At 43.8% G+C, this 19,542-nt stretch overlaps 1 protein-coding gene across 7 annotated transcripts in view; it reads right to left on the reverse strand.

Moving 5' to 3' along the window:
* The window catches only part of LOC148010553 (ARM repeat superfamily protein), a 70,559-nt gene extending 57,791 nt beyond the window's left edge, over positions 1 to 12,768 (reverse strand). For 2 of the 7 annotated variants that reach the window (XR_015689588.1, XM_087672182.1), the window contains exons 1-5: positions 12,575 to 12,764; positions 12,260 to 12,296; positions 12,070 to 12,143; positions 11,795 to 11,888; positions 11,578 to 11,660 (exon numbers count right to left, since the gene is read on the reverse strand). Coding sequence is in view for 6 of the 7 variants with exons in the window: in XM_087672182.1 (XP_087528308.1) it covers positions 11,578 to 11,660; positions 11,795 to 11,888; positions 12,070 to 12,143; positions 12,260 to 12,296; positions 12,575 to 12,646 (360 nt within the window). In the remaining variant the exon portion in view is untranslated. Of the gene's footprint in view, positions 1 to 11,577; positions 11,661 to 11,794; positions 11,889 to 12,069; positions 12,144 to 12,259; positions 12,394 to 12,574 lie in introns of all 7 variants that reach the window. The other 5 variants (XM_087672183.1, XM_087672180.1, XM_087672181.1 and 2 more) reach the window with 5 other exon arrangements.
* Positions 12,769 to 19,542: the final 6,774 nt, after the last annotated feature.

The raw sequence follows: 19,542 nt of genomic DNA on the forward strand, positions 1-19,542 counted from the left end.
AATTAGCAGGTGATGGTAGAATGGCAGATTCTTGCTCAGAAGCCCCTGGTTATCCTGCACGAGTGGAATCAAATGGGACACGCACAGTGCAAGATGAACAGCCTACATGGGATGCCTTACCTCCATCTTTTGTTGCAAACCGGGCTGCATGTGCCAAGCGGCTTGAAAAAATAAATGCAGCATGCTTTTCAGATGCAGTCTCAGTTATCATCAGATGTCCCTCTCAGCAATGATATGCTTCTCCATCTTGCAGCATTAAGCTATGGCTCCTTGCCAGCCTTGCAGCAGCCTGAGATCAGTTCTGAGGATGGCTTCATCGACTGCCAAGAAGTGTCTGAAGGTTGCCTGCAACCGCCATTGATGAGTCATTTTCACAATCTCTCTGATATGCAAGATGAACAATTAGCTCCTGATGAGAAGCCTTTTACTGAGGCACCTCTTCAGTGTTCCATGCTGGAGATGGATGTAGGAAGCCATGGGGCTTCTGGTGGTTATGGCCAAGATCAAGCCACTTCCCCATGTGGAAGTGTTGCTTCCTCCTCCATCATTACAGATGTTGAAATGAAAGATAGCTTCATGTTTCTTGGATCTTGTATTAATCCCAGCAGAAAGAGAACTAGTTGCAGTACCAATGATCCTGGACAAGCTCCCTATCAGATCACCACTGCAATTACCCCACCACCTTCTTTTGAAAGGAGATCTTGGCAAACCACCACATCCCAAACTCCATCAGGGCTGGAGTTATTAGCTGGGACGGCTGCTTGTTCGCTTCAATGAGCGGGCATTCTTGCAGCCCTTCAACTGCAGCTTATTCTACCTCCAGAAACAAATATTCCAGAGGCGTTTGCAATTGGATGACCAGGCATTTATTCAAAATCTGGCTCTCTTCTTCACATCATTCTTCAAGGCACATATAGGTGTTCTGGAAGGAACACAGGAAAATCAAGCTGCACTGTTACTTGGACTAGAGTATTTAATTGGAATCTCTTATGTTGATGACACAGAGCTGTTTAAGGTGTGTCTGGACTATTGGAATTCAGTCGTATGTGACCTGTATCAGTCTGAATGCAATGTTGGTTTGGTATATGTAATTTGATCTCAGTTGTCACAGCGAAAACAACTATATGTGCTGCCAAGGCCAAGGCCTGTTGCTGCTGTAGCTTCAAAAGTCCTCCTGAGGACTTGTCTTCTGAAAGAATCTTGCAATAAGCTCTTCTGCACCTCCCTTATTCTTGGTCTTTGCTGATCTGAGTCAATGAATGGCTCCTCTACCACCTATAGTAAAAAGCTGGATCTTGTTGACAGTGGACACACTGACTTAGAATCACTGCTGGGTGCAGGAGTAGAGTGGAGCCTTCAAATCCGATTTGAACCAGCAGTTTGTCTTTGATCTGTTACTGCATATACCTTCAGTCCATCATCCACAAGAACAGGGGAAGTGATTGTGGCCATCAACACGGAGCTTGTCCTCTTCAATGCAGGCTGAGCCTCAAACCCTTATTTGATGCAAAATAGAGGAGTTCAAGCTGGGGCAGCCTTGTGCTTGGCAGGAGTGATAGACAATTTCAGGGATTTGCCTACTGAATCTTTTCAGCGCCTTTGCCATCGCATCATTAAGCTGCTAAATGGTACAACGTTTACTGCCAAGGCTGCACTGCTGTTAGTTATAGCAAGTATTGTCCAGGCAAGTGGAGCTACGTCTCATCAATGCCTGGGTATGCTAATGGCCCTTTAGGCCTTCCAGACCCTAAGTCTTTATCAGGCAATTCAACTTGGCAAAAGCACAAGCAACAATGACATCTTGATCAAGAATTTTCACATGCTTATTCTAAAATCTTGCCAACCGTGTGCAAAAATTTTAATCAATATTCTTCTCCAGACATTGTATGCAACATCACACAACTGAGTTCTGATGTTGAAGGTCTGTTACATAGGAGGCTTAGCTGAACTCAATAGCTGACCAACAATAGCTGTAACCTGCCAATACTTGTGTACACGTCTGTCAACGCAATTGTTTGTGCTCACCAACCAAGTTGGGCAAAAGAGCCACAAAAGATGCTCCGTGTGCCTGCCAAATCAGGGCATGTCTGCTTCATTGACCTTGCTTGAAGATGCAGACCTTGATCTTGTAGCAGCAAATGTTATGCTTCCGCAGAGTTTACTGCACCTCTAATTGCTCCTTGCTTCGAGAAGCTTCGCTCTGCTGCCGTACACCGTTGGCCAATGCAGTCACTGAACGAGTCAGAGGGGGAGCCGGAACCTCCCTTCCGCGGAGCTTTCTCCCTGCTTCTACATTCGCTGCCATCGCCAGACCTCCGATTCGCTAAATTTCCAGGCTAAGGCTAACAAAAGGCTTTGGTGGAGGCTTCCATGAGAGCAGTCTTCGTAATCTTTACAACTTTGCCAAGGACGACAGTCCGAATTGATCCTCCTGCGGGATGACTAAGCTGCATTGCTGCACGAAAGCAGCCACGTGACAAAGTTCTTCAAATCTTGTAACAAAGCAGCCAACTCGAAGACAAGAAATGCGTCCTCTCTCAAGGTCGAGCTCCATGCCTCAAAATTAACAAGATCTTCTCCCCTTTCCTGCTCATAGATATTGTTTTGAATCATGGGAAAGTGCTCAAAGAAGAAGGATCCTTCCCAACATGGGAGAAGAGTAGAAGTAAGATCTTGGGCTGCAAGACTCCATAGCTTTCAAGAAGCTTAAAGGGAAGAAGAAGAAGACCGCCTTTACAAAAAGTAATTGAAACCAAAGCCTTCACCAACTCTGTGGCTCTTTCAAGAAGTTACCTCTAAATTTTGCTTGGGATTTGAAAACGAGCTGTCATCTTTGTCTGTCTACCTCCATTTTTGGTCCAAGCTCCATTTAAGACTCCAAGAAAGGCTGCCATCTCTCCCTACAATACTCCCTGTGTACCTGTGTCTGTGAGTAACTAGGGTTTTTGACTAAAAGGAGACTAGTTTTGAAAATAAGGAGAGAGAGAAAAGGACCAAAGAACCAGGCTCTAATACCACTGTAATGAAGGAGACAGGAGGGAGAGAAGGAGAGGAGAGAGAGAGTGCAAAAGAGAGATAAAGACTGCAGGAAAGAGAGAGAAGAATTGTAGAGAGAAGAGAAAGAGAGAGAAAGAAAGTGACGAGAGAGAAAGACTAGGAGTAGAGAGAGAAAGACTAGAAGAGGAGAGAGAAATGGCTGGCAGCCATGGAAGGACAGGGAAGAAGGTGAAAGGACAGATGTTTATTCATAAAAATGGTACCATGCTAGTGTCCACATCTTTTATACCTAGGTCAGTGTGACACTAGGTATTTCCCTCCATTACATTCATGCAAAGACAAAGGACACACAGGTGAAGTATCATTTTATCAGGGATGTACTTGACTGCAAGAGCATTGAGCTTGTCAAGGTACATACCGATGATAACCCTGTAGACCTTCTCATAAAGGGTCTTCCAACAGAACAGTTTGCTCATTCCCACCAAATGATGGGGGTTGGATAGTATATGTGTATTTCAGCTTTGTACATACATAGACTTAGCTAATTCTTTCCTCTACCTTCAAGCACGTTGCCTTTAGGTGGAAGGTTGTTGGGAATAAAGGGTCACTGTGCTTTTACACTGTACGGGTGTGCACGCACCCTTACACATGTACTATATATACATATATATATATATATATATATATATAATCAAAAACCTAAAGTAGTACTTGGAGATTGTACCCACATCAAGTCTTGTGCTCTCTCTCTCTCTCTTTTTCTTTTTTGTAAAAGGTAATTGTATTAATTACGAAAAAGTACAAGTTTACACGATTACAAGATACACGGTGGCTCTACGCCATCGTGTGCAAAACTCTCTCTCTCGCTACAAGAAGTAAACAACCAAAGAGTTACAAAAAGTCATGGCAAAGACGCAGCGGAAATTGCCCTATGCCAGGGAAGTAAGTCCTCCCGAGGGAGCAAGTCGGAGAGCCGAATAAGATCTATCTGCCAGAGTAAGAGACCTTTAAGCCTGGCAATACGCCCCTGAACATTAGAGGCGGAATCAAAAATAAAAGCATTCAGAATGGTCCAGTTATGCCAGCAGCCCCAATATCTAAGAAAGTGAAACAAGATCTTCATATGTGGCTGTGTCGGTGTGGGGTATTTGGGCTGCCCAAAAACCCAATCAAACGGGCGTAGCGAGAGACCGACCACCGCGCCCCAAATTGCCGACAAGAAGGATCATATTTTCTGAGCGAGAGGGCAAGAAATAAATCGATGACGAGCCGATTCCACACTAGTGGTGCAAAAGAAACAATTGCCATTGGAGATGCGACGCTTGGAAAGGGCTGAAGCCAACGGAAGACCACCAATCATTACCCTCCAAAGAAAGACCTTATATTTGAAAGGTGTCTTGTTCAACCAGGCCTCCATCACCGTTACCCTCCACCATGCCCGAGATTTACGCAATCCCCATAGAGCATTAGCTTTAGTAACCAGTCATTGATGATCTTTAATCAGAAGATGATAGACCTAGTTAGCTGAAGCCTTTTCCAAATTCAGCCGGCCTGCAAAGTCCTAGTCCTGCCAGGGACGATCCGAAGCAAGGGAAGGAAAGGGTTGTCTGTTCTGGAGCATCATCAAAAGCTGTCCCCATAAATCCCTGTATCCACGAGGGATCCTGAAAAGTCTCCTGGCTGTACGAAACGCTATCAACACATTGCGACTGGCAAGGGTGGCATCTGCGACTGAAGTCAAGCCCAAACGTGCCATGCGGTTAAATTTTGGTCTAAGCTCATGTTTGCCTTCCCAAGAAAGTAACCGCGAGACTGCCAACAATTCCAGTTGGAAGGAGTTAGTAGATAAGCGGTCCTCCGCTGGATGCCACTGAGCCTTCTGGAGGACCAGTCTCCAGGAACATACCAAATGGGCAAGCAGAGATGATGAAGGACTAGAAAACGGAGCATCTGCATTAAGAACATGCCACCAAGAGCCCCGAATTTGGGTATTACCATGCAAAAGCCCGTGATCCTCAAGAAAATAACAGGCTATAACAACCCACGGGTGATGATCCAAGCACATGGCGCGAAAAAGAGACCAACAGAGTGCCAGCATATGAGTTTTGGCATCTAAGATAGCCCCACCACCCATGCGTTTCGGGGTACATGCATGCGACCAAGAAATCCATGAAATGCCGGCATGCAAGGAATCCTTCTTCCATAACATGAAACGAATATACTGCGTAAGAGCATTCAATGTAGTAGTAGTCCAAGGCAGCAATGGCAAGAAATATGTGAGCATTGGCAACATAATTGTCTGAGCCACTTTGAGGCGAACATGGAAGGGCCACGCCTGTGACTTCCAATACAGAAATTTCGCCGCCAGTTCCTCTGAAATCCACTCTAGTAGGTGCTTTGGCGAAACATCAATACCCAAAGGGTAGCCAAGATGCCTGACAATGGAACCACGAGGAACAACCATTCCCTGTCGGTCCAATGACTGCAAATCCGACTCCGTGCAGCTGAGAATAGCTGATTTCAAAGCATTGATGCGAAGACCAGAGGCCTGACCAAAGAAAGCCCAAACATCTAATGCTTTACGAAGATTATCCTTGTCCGCATGCAGAATCATAAAGCTGTCATCAGCCAAGGATTGACCAATGAAGTGTTGTCCAGAAGGAAGAGACAATCCAGCCAACTGCGAAGAAGCTGCCAGATGAGATAACATCGAAAGAACTGGATGAGTCGCAAGGGCAAAAAAGAGAGGACTCAAAGGGCAACCCTGTCTCACAGAGCGGGCAAGGACAAAAGGCTCGGTAACACCTTCATTCAGCATGACTCGCGAAGAAGCCACAGCACTAATGGTGTAGATCAGACAAGACATCCGAGCACCAAAGCCCATAGTAGACATAAGTTCTGCAATGAAAGACCAGTCCAGATAATCAAAAGCCTTTTCCAGGTCCAATTGAATCAGTACCACCTCTTGATTAGAATGCCTTGCATAGTCAATAGCCAATTGCGCATTTAATACATTGTGCAGAATGTTGCGGCCCTTAATGAAACCATATTGGAGAGGATGCACCAGGGCAGGAAGATGCTTAAGGAGCCGATTCACCATCAGTTTGGAAAAGATTTTATACATAGAACCCATCAAAGAAATTGGTCGCCAATGTTTCAACATAGATGGCGAAGGAACTTTTGGAAGCAATTTAATAAGTCCTTTCCATGAGGAAGGCATGAACCCTGTTTCCCACACCTGCTAAAACATAGCCGTCAATGGTTTCGCCAGTTGGGTAGCAAAGGCCTCAAAGAACTCATTGGTGAGACCATCCCAGCCAGGACTTTTATCCTTGGGCAAGTGTAACAAAACATCCATAACCTCCGCCTCACAAATGTCGGTCTCCAAAGTAGCTTGCATGTCCTGTGAAACCTGATTGCGGACCCGATTATAGAAAACTGAGCGGGCATGAGTAATATGGTCTGAAGGTGGAGAAGTGAAACCAAGAAGGTCGAGGAAATAATTCCTACACATATTCACAATAGTCTGCAGATCAATGGCCATTTGACCTTCAGCATCCTGGAGTCTAGTCATATTCTCTCGAGCAGGAGAGGCATGGAGATCTCGAAAGAACTTATGAGTCTGACAAGCACTGTCTTGCAAAATCTCCGTCAGATTTTGCAATTTGGCCTGCTGATAAGATTTCAACTGAAACTCTTTAATAAGAGCAGCCAAACGCATCACCAGTGACAGCAGAAAAACATCATCTGGAGTGTCCACCAGCAGAGAACGAACCAAAGCCAGTAAGTCCTCCGCTGCCTGTCGACGCCGCCGACAAAGAGAGGCATGATGAATCCCATACTGCCGAGCAACCCGCTGCACATTAGAGAGCAATCGTTCAAACGAAGCATTGCCCTCCGAAGAAAAGTCCAATAAGGATCTATCAATCAATTGCTGCATATAGCCCTGAAAGATTAAATGCTTCAAATAAGACGAGTTGAAACGCAAAGGAAGTCTATCCAGAAATTGCTTAAAAGGTGCAATGGGTTGTGCAAGCATCTCAAGGTGTAGAGGGAAATGGTCCGACAAGGCATATTGCTGCAGCACTTGCATTTCAAGCATCTCAGGAAGAAAATCATCCGTCTGCATGATGTACATGCGGTCCAACCGCAACCATGTAGTTGCATACTACGCAGAGTGGAAAGTAAACCCTGTAGAAGAAGGGTGTAGCCGAGACCAAAGGTCTTGCTTAAGAACGTCACGAGCCAACACATTCCACACACGACTTTCCGGAGTGTCCATTACCGAATGCTCTGATGTGGACTGTGAAGAATCAACACACACATTAAAATCCCCCATCAAAAAACCCCTTCTGCCAAGTGACAAGGAGGTCCGCAAAGTATTCCAAAGATCCCAGCGGGATAAAGCATCATTCGGACCATAGAGGCCAAGTAACCATAAGATCTCTCCTTCAAATACAATTTCAATCACCACAAAACGGCCATACACATCATTTTTAATAAGAACAGGCTGGTATTTTTCATGCACAATCATAAGCACCCCAAAATAATGCATGGCATGTGTCCCTGCATAAAACAAACGAAACCCATGGCAATCCACAACTTTTCCTGCTTCACCGTAACTCTTGTACTCAACAGCACACAGGACATCCCATTGATTCTCATGCAATACAGTCCACATGGCATGTTGCTTATGGCGAGAACAAATGCCCCGCACATTCCACGTGGCTATCTTCATGTGTATTCAAAAGGAAAATTAGGTACGAGGCACAGCTTGCCGCAATTTAACCTTTTCTGCTAGAATGTCAAGGACTCCCTCATCCAAAAAATCAGCTAACACAACAAAAGAGTTCTGACGGCCAGATTTGGAGGTGGACGTTATATCTACTGTCTTGGGGATATAACGGGGATAAAGTCGATCCCATGGGGTAATCACATTACCTCTAGTATCAAAAGCCAACTTAGCAGGTGGACCCTTTGGACCGTCCATATATACTTTCCTGGTAGGTTGATGACGGGGAGCAGAGGAAGCCATAACAGGAGCAGTGTGCTCTGAAGACAACATTTCTTTCCTGCGCATAAAAGTGCGCATGGAATCTTGTGAGGCAGTAGGCACATTATCCGTCGTGCCAGCATCAAACCTTTTACCTTTTTTTGCACGTACATCAACCCATTCATTGCCACGGGAATCCAAACCCGAAACCTGTTGTTTACCTTTATCCAAAACTTTAGGTGGCTGGGTTGCATCCTGCAACGGAGCATCAAGCGCCATATCATCCATGGGCAGCACAACATGCTCAGTATCTGAAGTCAGTGGCTTCTCTGGGCATTCAGCCATAAAATGCCCCAATTTTCCACACAAAAAGCAGTGCCCTGCAAAGTTACCCCATTTCAAACGAAAGTGCAAAGGATGCATGCCTAAGCAATTAAGACGTAACCAAGCAGACCTTTTCCTAGCAGTGTCCCATAACATACATAAACGGGTACGATTCATGGCCCTGAGACTCGGGGGGACCAGAACAGTGCCCACCATGGCCATGGCATCCTTTAACAGGGGCCAATAGACAGCCGGACAATTTTCCACTTCAACCCACACCGGGCATTCACGTTGAAGCAGGCGCTGAAAATCTGCCATTAGGCGCCATGGCACAACATGGACCAAACGGCGATCAAAGAACAATGGCAGTTTAAACAGGAGATCAGCACGATGCTTTTCAGATTTCAACAGCACCTCATAAAAGCCTCTGGGCCCAACAAAAATCTCTTCAACACACTCCCCTTGTAGCAGACTGTGAAGCCACTGGCGAATATGGGAAAGCACTGGGATCCGGCCAGTGAAGAAAAGTATAACAGCACGTTCATAAAACATTGAAAATGAGCGAAGACATTTTTCGGGTCCACAATGGCTTCTAGAACATCTTCAGTTCCAGAGTCAGAAAACGCTTCCTGATTATATTGCACATAATCGCCGAGCAGAGTGTTGGCAAACTCCAACAGATGCTCCCAGTCAACATCCTGAAAGTCCACAGAATCCGAGGCAACCTGCGCATACAAACAATCCTGATGATCCATTGACTCATCCGAAGTATGCATGGTGCATTTGCCCACAGCCTGGAAGTCAAGACCAGGGGGCATCTCCTCTGTGCAAGGAACCATATCTTCGGGTTCCTCTATATCAGAATCTGGACCAAGAGCTGCCACCGTTTGGTCTATAAAAGCCATATCCAGACCAGCCATGTTGTATCACAACATGTGCCGATCAGCGGGCAAACCAGGAGCTCACGGGAAGCAAAAACGGCGCAGGCCTTTCTCTCTCTCTCTTGGGCAGAACGGACCCTGCACTTGATTGACGAAGGGGCTCAGGCCATGCAGTAGCAGGAAAAAACGTCCGCACGGCAGAGAGGGCACGTCCACCGGCAAGGAGCAGGAGGCCTCTTTCCCGTGCTCGCTCAGGCTCTCGCTCATGCTGTTCGCTGAAAGCTGTTGCTCTCTCTCTTTTTTTTTTAAATGTTGCTCTCTCTCTCTCTCTCTCTCTCTCTCTCTCTCTCTCTCTCTCTCTCTCTCTCTCTCTCTCTCTCTCTCTCTCTCTCTCTCTCTCTCTCTCTCTCTCTCTCTCTCTCTCTGTGTGTACAAAGCAACAGGCACTCTGGTCGAGACGCTGACTCTCTGACGCCTGTGGGGCTTAGGGTTGACCGCAGCTGGGCGCCTCTGCAGAAGGGAACAAAACGACCAGGCGGACCCGCAGACAGAAGAGTGGTCGAAGGCAGATGGGCGTCTGCAGTCGTGGCAGCGCAAGCGGGCAGAAAGTCAGCGCAAGGAAACCCGTGACGTACTAGAAGGGCGCCGAGGAGCAGGATGCGCGAAACGAAGGCTGACGAGGTGGAAGGATGACAGCCCGAACCCCAGCCGCCAGGACGAACGACGGACGGGCGACGGCCTATGCCGTCTGCACGCGGGGGGAACCAGGCAACGGATGACGCGGAATCAGCACAGGCGGCAGGTCACGAGCGGGCGCCATAGACGAGCATCTCTCTCTCTCTCTCTCTCTCTCTCTCTCTCTCTCTCTCTCTCTCCCCCCTCTGCACTCACTCTCCCTCACTGTGCGAACCATAGCATCACATGTCTCGATCCTCACGCACTCCCCTAACACTCTAGGCATTAAATAAGACCTTGGCAATGACTTGTGGTGCAATTGGGCTTGAGAAAAGTTAAACATTTAGTGCCTAGACTAAGGTTAATGAAAGTTCAAAAGACTTTCAAGTTCAAAGGGCTTAGCACAAAAAATTGTGGATGGGCAATGACCAATTTGTCCACAAGACAAGGATGTTTTTTTCCCCCACAACTTTTAATTGCTTGAAATTCACTTCTAGAGGTTGTCTTGCAGTAGAAGGGTTACCACTTGTCAAAAGGGAGGGAATCTACTACCATGCAAGCCTATCAAGGACAGTTTGGGACTGGTTGAAATCCAGAGGAGGCCATTCTAGGCAAGCAATTGCTGAGTGGGGTGTTCTAGAGGCTCCAAGAGCTAATCAGCAATAGTGGGCAATAGCCATCAAGGGCTGGAAATCTGCATGTGACAGCATCTACTCGGCCTAGAGCAACAAGCAGCCTGATCTGGGGGTTGAAAACTGCAGGCAAAAGCCATTTTGAGGCTCCAGTCCAGTTGGCAGGCAACAGCAGTTTGGTACATTCTCCAACCTCAAGCTGAACAGTCTCTCTTCTCAACAAATATTTTCTCTACTCTATCAAGTTCTCATCTTCTCTCAGCAGATCTGAAGTGGACAGCATTGAATTTGCTGTCAAAAGCCCTAACTTCTGCTGAATTTAGGGTTTTCTCAGCCACCTCATGAAGCATGCCCATAGAGCCTAGTGATCAAAGTACCTACTGTAATTTCAGGAATTTACAGCAAACCTGACAGGATTTGCTCATCTACAATTTGGTGGACCTACATGCAAGTGTTCTTGGCCCAATTGTGAAACCGAGGGACAAATTGAGTCTTGATGATGCTGGTCATTTGTGACAGCCCATACTTCCAAAATTTGTAGAGATATTAGCCAAAATCTCTGTGTAGTACAAATTTGGTGGAACAGACGTTCCAAGAAAAATTGCAATGGCACCAATTTTGGGGCCAATCGAGTGTTGATTGTCTCCAAATTTAGAAGTATAGTGTTTATTTCAGATTTTACATTTATTGCTTGCTGTTATTGCTAATTAATCAGGTTAATCACCACCCCATTCAAGAAGGAAGGCTGGTTTCAAAACAACTAGAAAGCATTGGGAGGTTTATTGGACAACAAAGAAGCCGATAGAAAAATTTAGTAGTAAAGTGTTTATTTCATATTTGTGCATTTATTGCTTGTTGTTATGGCTAATTAATCAAGTTAATCACCACCCTATCCAAGAAGGAAGGCTGGTTTCAAAACACTTTCAACCCTTCAAATTTTCCCAATGTTGGCTTTGACTCAATAACAAATTCCCACCAATGCCAGCCTTGTGACTTACTAATGTACTACCATGAATCAACTGAAAATTTGGCATACTAATTTGCCTAATTTGCCTGCCCTTTGAGCAGCACTTACAATCTTCTCTACAGGACTAGATAAGCACTGGATTATTTGACTGATGCCTCCACTATTCGATATAATTGCAGCATTGGAGGGATCTGCAGAAGGCCAACAGCAATGATCACGAACTATTAATATATCAGTGGTAGAACTCCCAACTGAATCAAAGAAATTTGATTGTAAAAGTGAGAAATGATCTATGATGGAAGTATACAATCAAACAGGAAATTACCAGGACAGCAATTGCATATGCCTGCAATTCCTGATTCAATCAGTTTATCACATGGTTCTGTAAGGCAGTCCAAAAAGAGGTCTATAATATGAAGCTGCAAAAAGGACATTGTAGAATAAAAATCCAAACATGTAAAAGAGAGCAAATAGAAGCTCACCACTTAGAACCCTTCATTGCATTGCAAACACTAAAGACCTTCCTGTATTTTCAAAATTTTCAATAATCGAAGTGATTATCAGAGGTGTAAAGTTCAATTTGACTAGGATGAAGCTTACTTCACGAAAATACTCGTAGTTGAAAGGATCATATGCAAAGTTTGCAAGATGAGCAGCGATCTGCTGTTTAGAATCTGCAATTACCTACTGGTCAGCAAAATCAATCCAAGTTTTGGAATAGGGGGATAATATAAGCTTATATCCACAGGAACACCTTCTTGATTCAGTTTACAAGAAGCACAGAACATACCTTCCTTGGCAGTATTTTGGAACTCTGTGACCAACTCCTGCATCCACAACAATGGGGAATTTTGGTGATCCTTGGACAGAATTGGGCACCCGTATAGATACAACTCTGGTCTCTTGGTATACAACTATACATTTCTGGAGGAGAAGAAATTTGATAATGCGAGCACAAATTGCAGATCATGATTTGTGATGTGATGGTTTATCAAAATTCAATACACGTTATAAGGCTCCAAAGGATTGTCGAGACATAAAAACCAAGAAGCCCAAATCATTGCTGGGCCTGAGACGATTTTGCAGGACAAAGCTGTAGGGTTACCTGTAGGTACGTATCCCGAGAAGACCCATATTTGCCTGTGCGCTGCTTTTGCCTTTCTGAATTGGTGAACATATCCTCGTCCTCTGAGCTCGAACGGGGTCATATCAAGCTCATGTTATGACATGGTCACACAGGCAGTACCTAGACCTCCGCATCTTGCTGGTATATATACTACAGGGCTAGTAAATAATGGTTTTGCATTACCGTATCCAATACAACTAAGTTTTACTAGATTGCTTGGGGTTTCAAGTAAGTTTTGCTAGGGTAAAGGGGCCAAGTAGGGGCCAATACTAGATCAATTAAGCTAATGCATAGTGCTCGCATCAACCAATGCAAAATCTATCTGCTTTTTGCCCCATATCAATTCGCAACATCAAGGGGAAGCAACAAAATAAATTTCTACCTATGCAATGGGCATTAGTGATAATCACTTTGGGAGAAAAAAAGGCCTCCATTTATCAACTAATAGCTTACGAATAGACGTGGCAATTCCTATGAACCCATAATCATGTGCAATGGATGTAGCCTCATTTACAAAAAACAATCAGCCTTGGTGTGCTTTTGTGTTATAAAGGACCACAAAGCGTTTTATCACTAGCTCCCACTAGTGTCCAAAATGTTGTAAAATATTACACGGCGCAGCGAACAGAATCTGAGAAAGAGATAGAGAGTACACAACAAATAAGATGAGAATCAGTCAATTCTTTAACTCCAAATAACTGATACAAAGATGGCTCTGTCCACCCGTGCGCTTCCACTGTGTGAAGCTTAGATGGCGATCTAGACAGAAGATAGGTGAAGAGCTTAAGGCTAGCTGGAACAACAACTCTAACTGGGTGAAATATGAGTGAGAGATGGCTGCGAAGGGGTTTAGCTTTTATAGCCCACGAAGGTCGTTAGGTCGGCCTGCTGACCGACCTACCATATGAGCCTCCACTAGTTGGCCAGGGAATATTCCCTTTACCATCGGGCCAGGGGCGCTGCCCCCGGACCCCCGCCCTTACACCGCAACTCAATGCAATGCGCCTCGAGTTGCTACTAGTTTAACCACTCCATCTAACCCAAAGATTAGACCGGTCACCTTTTTGCCATCCGGTCACATAGACCTCATCTGATATACAAAGTCAAGACTCAACCAATGTCCGGGCTCACATTTGGCTTCTCCTCATAGTGGGGGCCTTACAACTTTGAGCACCATGGATCATCGGTAGCACCTAATGAGGGTGGGGCATTGATCATATCTAACACCCCCCCTCAATGTCCACCCATAGGTGAACTATCTCCTCGGCCCAATGCCGAGTCTCTGAAGATAAACTTGAAGCAGATCCTTTGTAAGTGCTTTGGTGAAGATATCTGCTCCATTCTCCTCTGTTGAACAGTAGACCAGTTCCACTATCCCATCCTCCATCAAATCACGCACATAGTGATACTGGATCTCTATATGTTTGGTGCATGCATGAAACACTGGATTTTTGGCAATGGCGATGCAACTCTGATTGTCACATCTCAGCACAATTGGTTCTTCATCCTGCACTCCCATATGCCATAGAATCCTTCTCAACCATACGGCTTCACATGCAGCAAAACAAGCTGCCTTATACTCTGCTTCGGTAGAAGACAATGCCACTGTTGGTTGCTTCTTACTAATCCAAGAGAAAATTCCTGAACCCAAAGAGAAACAATAACCAGAAACTGACTTCCTGGAATCAATGTCTCCTACCCAATCTGAGTCACAGTTCCCCACAAGAGAAGTTCTGAAACTGTATGTGATACCATAGTCAAGAGTTTCCTTCAAGTATCTAAGCACCCGCATCCCAGCCTTCCAATGACTCTCATGAGGTTTGTTTGAGAACCTGCTCAAAACACCAACAGCAAAACTGATATCTGGTCTGGTATTTGTAAACGCCCCGAACAACGTAGTATGCTTAAGAATTATGATATTCGCTTGTTTTCGAGATTTAATATAAAAGAGAATGAACACTTAAAGCTGAAAATGAAAATTACTCACAAAATTACAGCCATGAAAATGTAAAAGTAATGGAGACAAGATTGAGGGTTGAAGATGGGCAAACCCCCCCCCCCCCCCCCCCCCCCGAAGGAATGTATTTCTGCTTAACCCAAGTACCTTAGGGAAGAGCTCAGTTACAATCAACCTGAGAGTGAGAAGAAGTAATTCTCACTCTCACAAGATCATGCAAAGATGTACAAACACACATGCATTATCTATTATGCAATGATAAGAACTGATTTCTTTACAGTATGAGAGAAGAAAAAGGGGAAATCAGCCTTCTCCATCGTTGAACAATAGTACATGGATAGGGCTTGCTTCTTGTTGCTAAAATGGAAGAAAGAGCTTGAGAAGGAGGTGCTGTAATGAATTTACAGGCTTGCTGTCCTATAAAACAGCAGTGATAGAAGAGGGAATATGGAGGAATTTGATAATGGAGAAGTGGGGGATGATGATGGGGATGGATGGGGCCAGTTTCTGGCTATCTGTGGTGCTGTACATGAGTTTACAACAAAGAAAAATGATGCTGAATGAAGAAAAACGAGCTCTTATTTATAGGAGAGGGAAGAGCTAGTACAAAAGGGGAAAGTGGAGTAGCACAAGACAAGTGTCCAACCACATGTCATGAGATGTAACAAGTGGTGGGACACTTGGAAACTTGTGTGACAAGTGTCTTGACACTTGTCTCTTCTCTATGGCCTTCCTTTTTGGGTTGAATATTGTCAAGAATAGAAACAACCAAATTTAGTAAGCACAGTCAGAGTACAAAACTTACTATTTTTAGAATGACATTTTAAGGACTAGCATTTTTAGGCTAATTCGAGGCTCCTAAAATTTAGGGATCTCTTAAAATTTAGGGATCTCCTAAAATTTAGGGACCCCCCAATATGGGTGTCATATGAAAGCTTTTTCCGTGTACATCGCAAAAACGGTATCCAAATCTTCATGTGACTTTCCTATGCAAAGAAATGTGCATTTCAAGCTTTCAACCCACACATGCACATTATACAAGCATTTCATGATCATGCCATCTTGTTGATTGTAACTGTCTGTTCTGGTGGATCTAGCCCACACTTCAAGGCATCAATCTTTTTTGTGTGCGAGTCTAACCCTGATATGCGTGAGTTCTGGTCACATGCGCCCAATCGGGCCATATAGGTGGAAGTGTGAACTATCTTTTCTCTAACCCACCGCATGGATCCACCATAACCTGTGACCACTCATCAGTGCCAGCTCCAATGCACTTTTCTTTATATCTAATTAGTGCAAAGGAAATAAATTTAATAGATCATTATATAAACAAATTAATGAAAAAGGATACAAATTCTGTTTCTATAGAGTTGTGACAGCCCTCTGGCTTTTATTCAGCTGTCCTCAGCTGAAAAGCTTCTTGATATGGCTGAAGAATATTTGGGTAATCCTTCATGAATTTTTCATCTACCCACTTGTGCATCTGTTGTGGGTAGATTCTTGAATTTTAGTAAGAATTTTCGTGTCACAAGGCCACTTCTCGTGGTTCGATCCTTGAGAAACAAAATCTTTTCAGGTTCCAAGAGTTGCTCTGTTTCTTCAACTTCTGGGGGATCTTCAGTAATGGGTTCCTTTGGTTCTGGTCCTATGTAAGGTTTTAGCAAACTTACATGAAAAGCATTGTGTATTTTCCAATGAGTAGGAAGCTCAAGTCGATAAGAAACTTCATTTATTTTCTCAATCACTTTGAAGGGTCCAAAGTATCTACTGGAGAGCTTTAGAAAAGATGAATTTTGACCAGAACCTTGTTTGAGCCTGCTTTTATCAAACTTTAGCAAGACATATTGACCTTTTTCAAAAGCCAAAGGTCTTCTTCGTTTATCTGCTTGCTTCTTTTGTCGCTCTTGGGCAACTTTGACAGTGGCTCGAACTTGATCCATTGCGGTTTTTTAATCTGAAGCAAACTCATCAGCAGCAAAAATCTTATCTTTAGTGCGAATAATTGGAGGAGGAATCACTTTAACCTGTACTATTTCATTTGGAGCTTTCCCTGTGGATGAGTGCATTGTATTGTTGTAAGCAAACTCCAATAATGGAAGATATTTCTCCCATTGTGACTTATGTTCACTAACATAAGCTTTCAACATATCCAAAAGAGTGAGATTCATCACCTCTGTTTGGCCGTCAGTTTGAGGATGAAAAGCTGAGGAGAACTTTAAAGTGGTTCCCAAATTCTCAAATAAAGTACGCCAAAAGTTACTTGTGAATTTGGAGTCTCTATCTGAAATGATCTCAGAAGGCATACCATGTAATCTGAAGATATGTTGAATGAAAAGTCTTGCAGCTTGTGCGGATTTCAATGTTTTATGACATGGAATAAAATGTGATTGTTTGCTGAATCTATCAATTATGACCCAAATCATATCATGACCTTGAGGTGTTCTTGGAATACCTGAGATGAAATCCATTGTGATAGATTCCCATGGATCTTTGGGCACTGGAAGAGGTTGCAACAATCCTGGAATCTTCTGCCTATCATATTTGGATTTTTGGCATACCAGACAAGCCTCAATGAAGTTATGTGTATCTCTTCGCAATGTTGGCCAATAAAAGTAGCGCTCAATTGCACTTAGAATGGCTGCCCTCCCTCTATGCCCTGCATAAGGGGGTTCATGACTTTCTTTAAGCACCTTTTGTCGAACAGGAAGAGTGACACAAAGGTGATTGTTCATGAGAAGGTAACCGTCTTTGATGGAATAATCTGGATGAGAACCTCCTTGCTGTAAATTTGACCAAATTGCTGCAAAGTCAGTATCTTCATCATAAGTATTCTTCATCATTTGAAAATCTTCATGGTGAGCCACTGTAATAGTTGCAATGCGAGGCACTCTAGACAGTGCATCAGCAACTACATTTTGTTTCCCTGGAGTGTACATAATTTGAAAATGGAACATAGACAAGAAATTTTCCCATCTTGCATGTTTCTCCTGCAAATGCTTTTGAGTCTTGAAATACTTCAAGCTTTGATGATCAGTTTTAATAAGGAATTCATTGCCTAAAAGATAATGTTTCCATATCTTTAAAGCGTGAACCACTGCTAAGAGCTCCTTTTCATAAATGTCATACCTTTTCTCCACATCATTTAGACGGCGGCTTTCAAAGGCTACGGCATGGCCTTCTTGATTTAGCACTGCACCAATACAATCACCGCAAGCATCTACTTCCACCATAAATGGTTTTACCAGATCTGGAATGATAAGAACAGGTCCAGAAGTAAGAGCTGTTTTCAGCCTTGTGAAGGCTGCCTTCTCTTTTTCCTTCCATTGGAAAGAGATCTTCTTCTTTGTAAGGTCATGAAGTGGAGAAGCCATATGTGCAAAATGCTTGATGAAGCGGCGGTAATAAGAGCATAAGCCAAGAAACGATCGCACCTCATGTACATCATGAAGATGAGGCCATTCTTGGATTATCCTGATCTTTTCAGGATCCATCTGAATCCCTTCAGAAGAGATGACATGCCCAATGTAATTTATTTTATGCATGAAAAATTCACTCTTTTTACCATTTACCAAGAGTTGATTTTGTTGAAGTAATTGTAGAACAATTTCCAAGTGTTGATGATGCTCCTCTTCATTCTTGCTAAAGACAAGAATATCATCAAAGAAAGTACCGACATATTGTCGATGCTCTCTAAAGATGCGCTCCATCATTCGATTAAAGGTGGCTAGTGCATTGGTTAATCCGAAAGGAACCACCAAGAATTCATAAAGACCGTATGAAGTGCGAAAAGCAGTTTTGTGTACATCTTGTGGTATTACCCTAGTTTGATGATAACCACTCTTTAGATCAATGCGGTTGAAAACCTTTAAGCCTCCTAGATGATCCAAAATGTCGTCAATTCTGGGAATAGGAAACCGATTCTTCACAGTGATTTTGCTGAGGGCTCGATAATCAATGCACATCCTGAATGTGCCATCTTTCTTTTGAACAAGAAGAACCGGTGAACAAAATGGTGAGCTACTTGGCCTAATTAGCCCACGGTTGAGTAGGTCTTTGACTTGCTTTCTGATTTCTTCTTGTTGAGGACGGCTCACATGGTATGGTGCTATATTAGGAGGAGAACTGCTCGGGATAATATCAATATGATGGTCTTCTGGCCTTTCTGGGGGAAGCTGATAAGGAAGATCTTCCGAAAAATAATCTTTATACCTTTCCAAGAGCTGAAGTCGCTCTTGATTTTCAGCATTCATATTATCTTTTACATCAGTGACATAAAGCAAACAACATTGAACACAATCCTTAATTGCTCTAGAGACTTGCATATGGCTTACCATAGGTATGGTGTCTCCAGAAACTCCGGCTTGGATCTCGTACTTCTTGCCTTTGTTGGTGAGTTCTACCTTCTTTTTCTGAGAGAAGATGGTGGAATCTACTCTATGATTCCAGGGCATGCCAAGAATCACATCACAACCATCAAGATCTCCGATACAGAAGGTATCTTCATCACTGTAGCCTCGAATTTGAAACTTGAGCTTGCCAATGTAGGGTGTCACAGTCTTCATTGTGTCACCTTCATCAGCATTTAAAGCTTGGTGAACTTCTGCCAGAGTGTCCATCTCTTCATTCTTTAATCCAAGCTCTTTAGCTAATTGCAAGGAAATGATATTTTCATTCGCCCCAAGATCTATCAAGAATAGAGCTTGCTTACCTTGCAACTGTCCCCAAGCTTTTAATAATTTGCGCGTCTCTGGAGTGTGAGTTGTGTTTGCAACTACATCACTGATAGCATTGATTTTCACTGGCGACTTAGGCTTGTTGTCAGAAACCTTGCTTTGTCCCTTGTTTGGACATTGCTTCGCTATGTGGCATGTTTGTCCACATTTAAAGCACTTCCCTTCTTTCATGAAGCGTTGCTTTTCTTCTTCGGAAAGTTGCTTTGCTTGTGGGTATAGATTGGAGCGAAATTGAGGAGCATTAGGAGGTGCATAGG

The sequence above is a fragment of the Lygodium microphyllum genome, chromosome 29 (assembly GCF_053477565.2).
Source record: "Lygodium microphyllum isolate KBCC chromosome 29, Lygodium_microphyllum_v1.1.10, whole genome shotgun sequence".
Classification (NCBI taxonomy): Eukaryota; Viridiplantae; Streptophyta; class Polypodiopsida; order Schizaeales; family Lygodiaceae; genus Lygodium; species Lygodium microphyllum.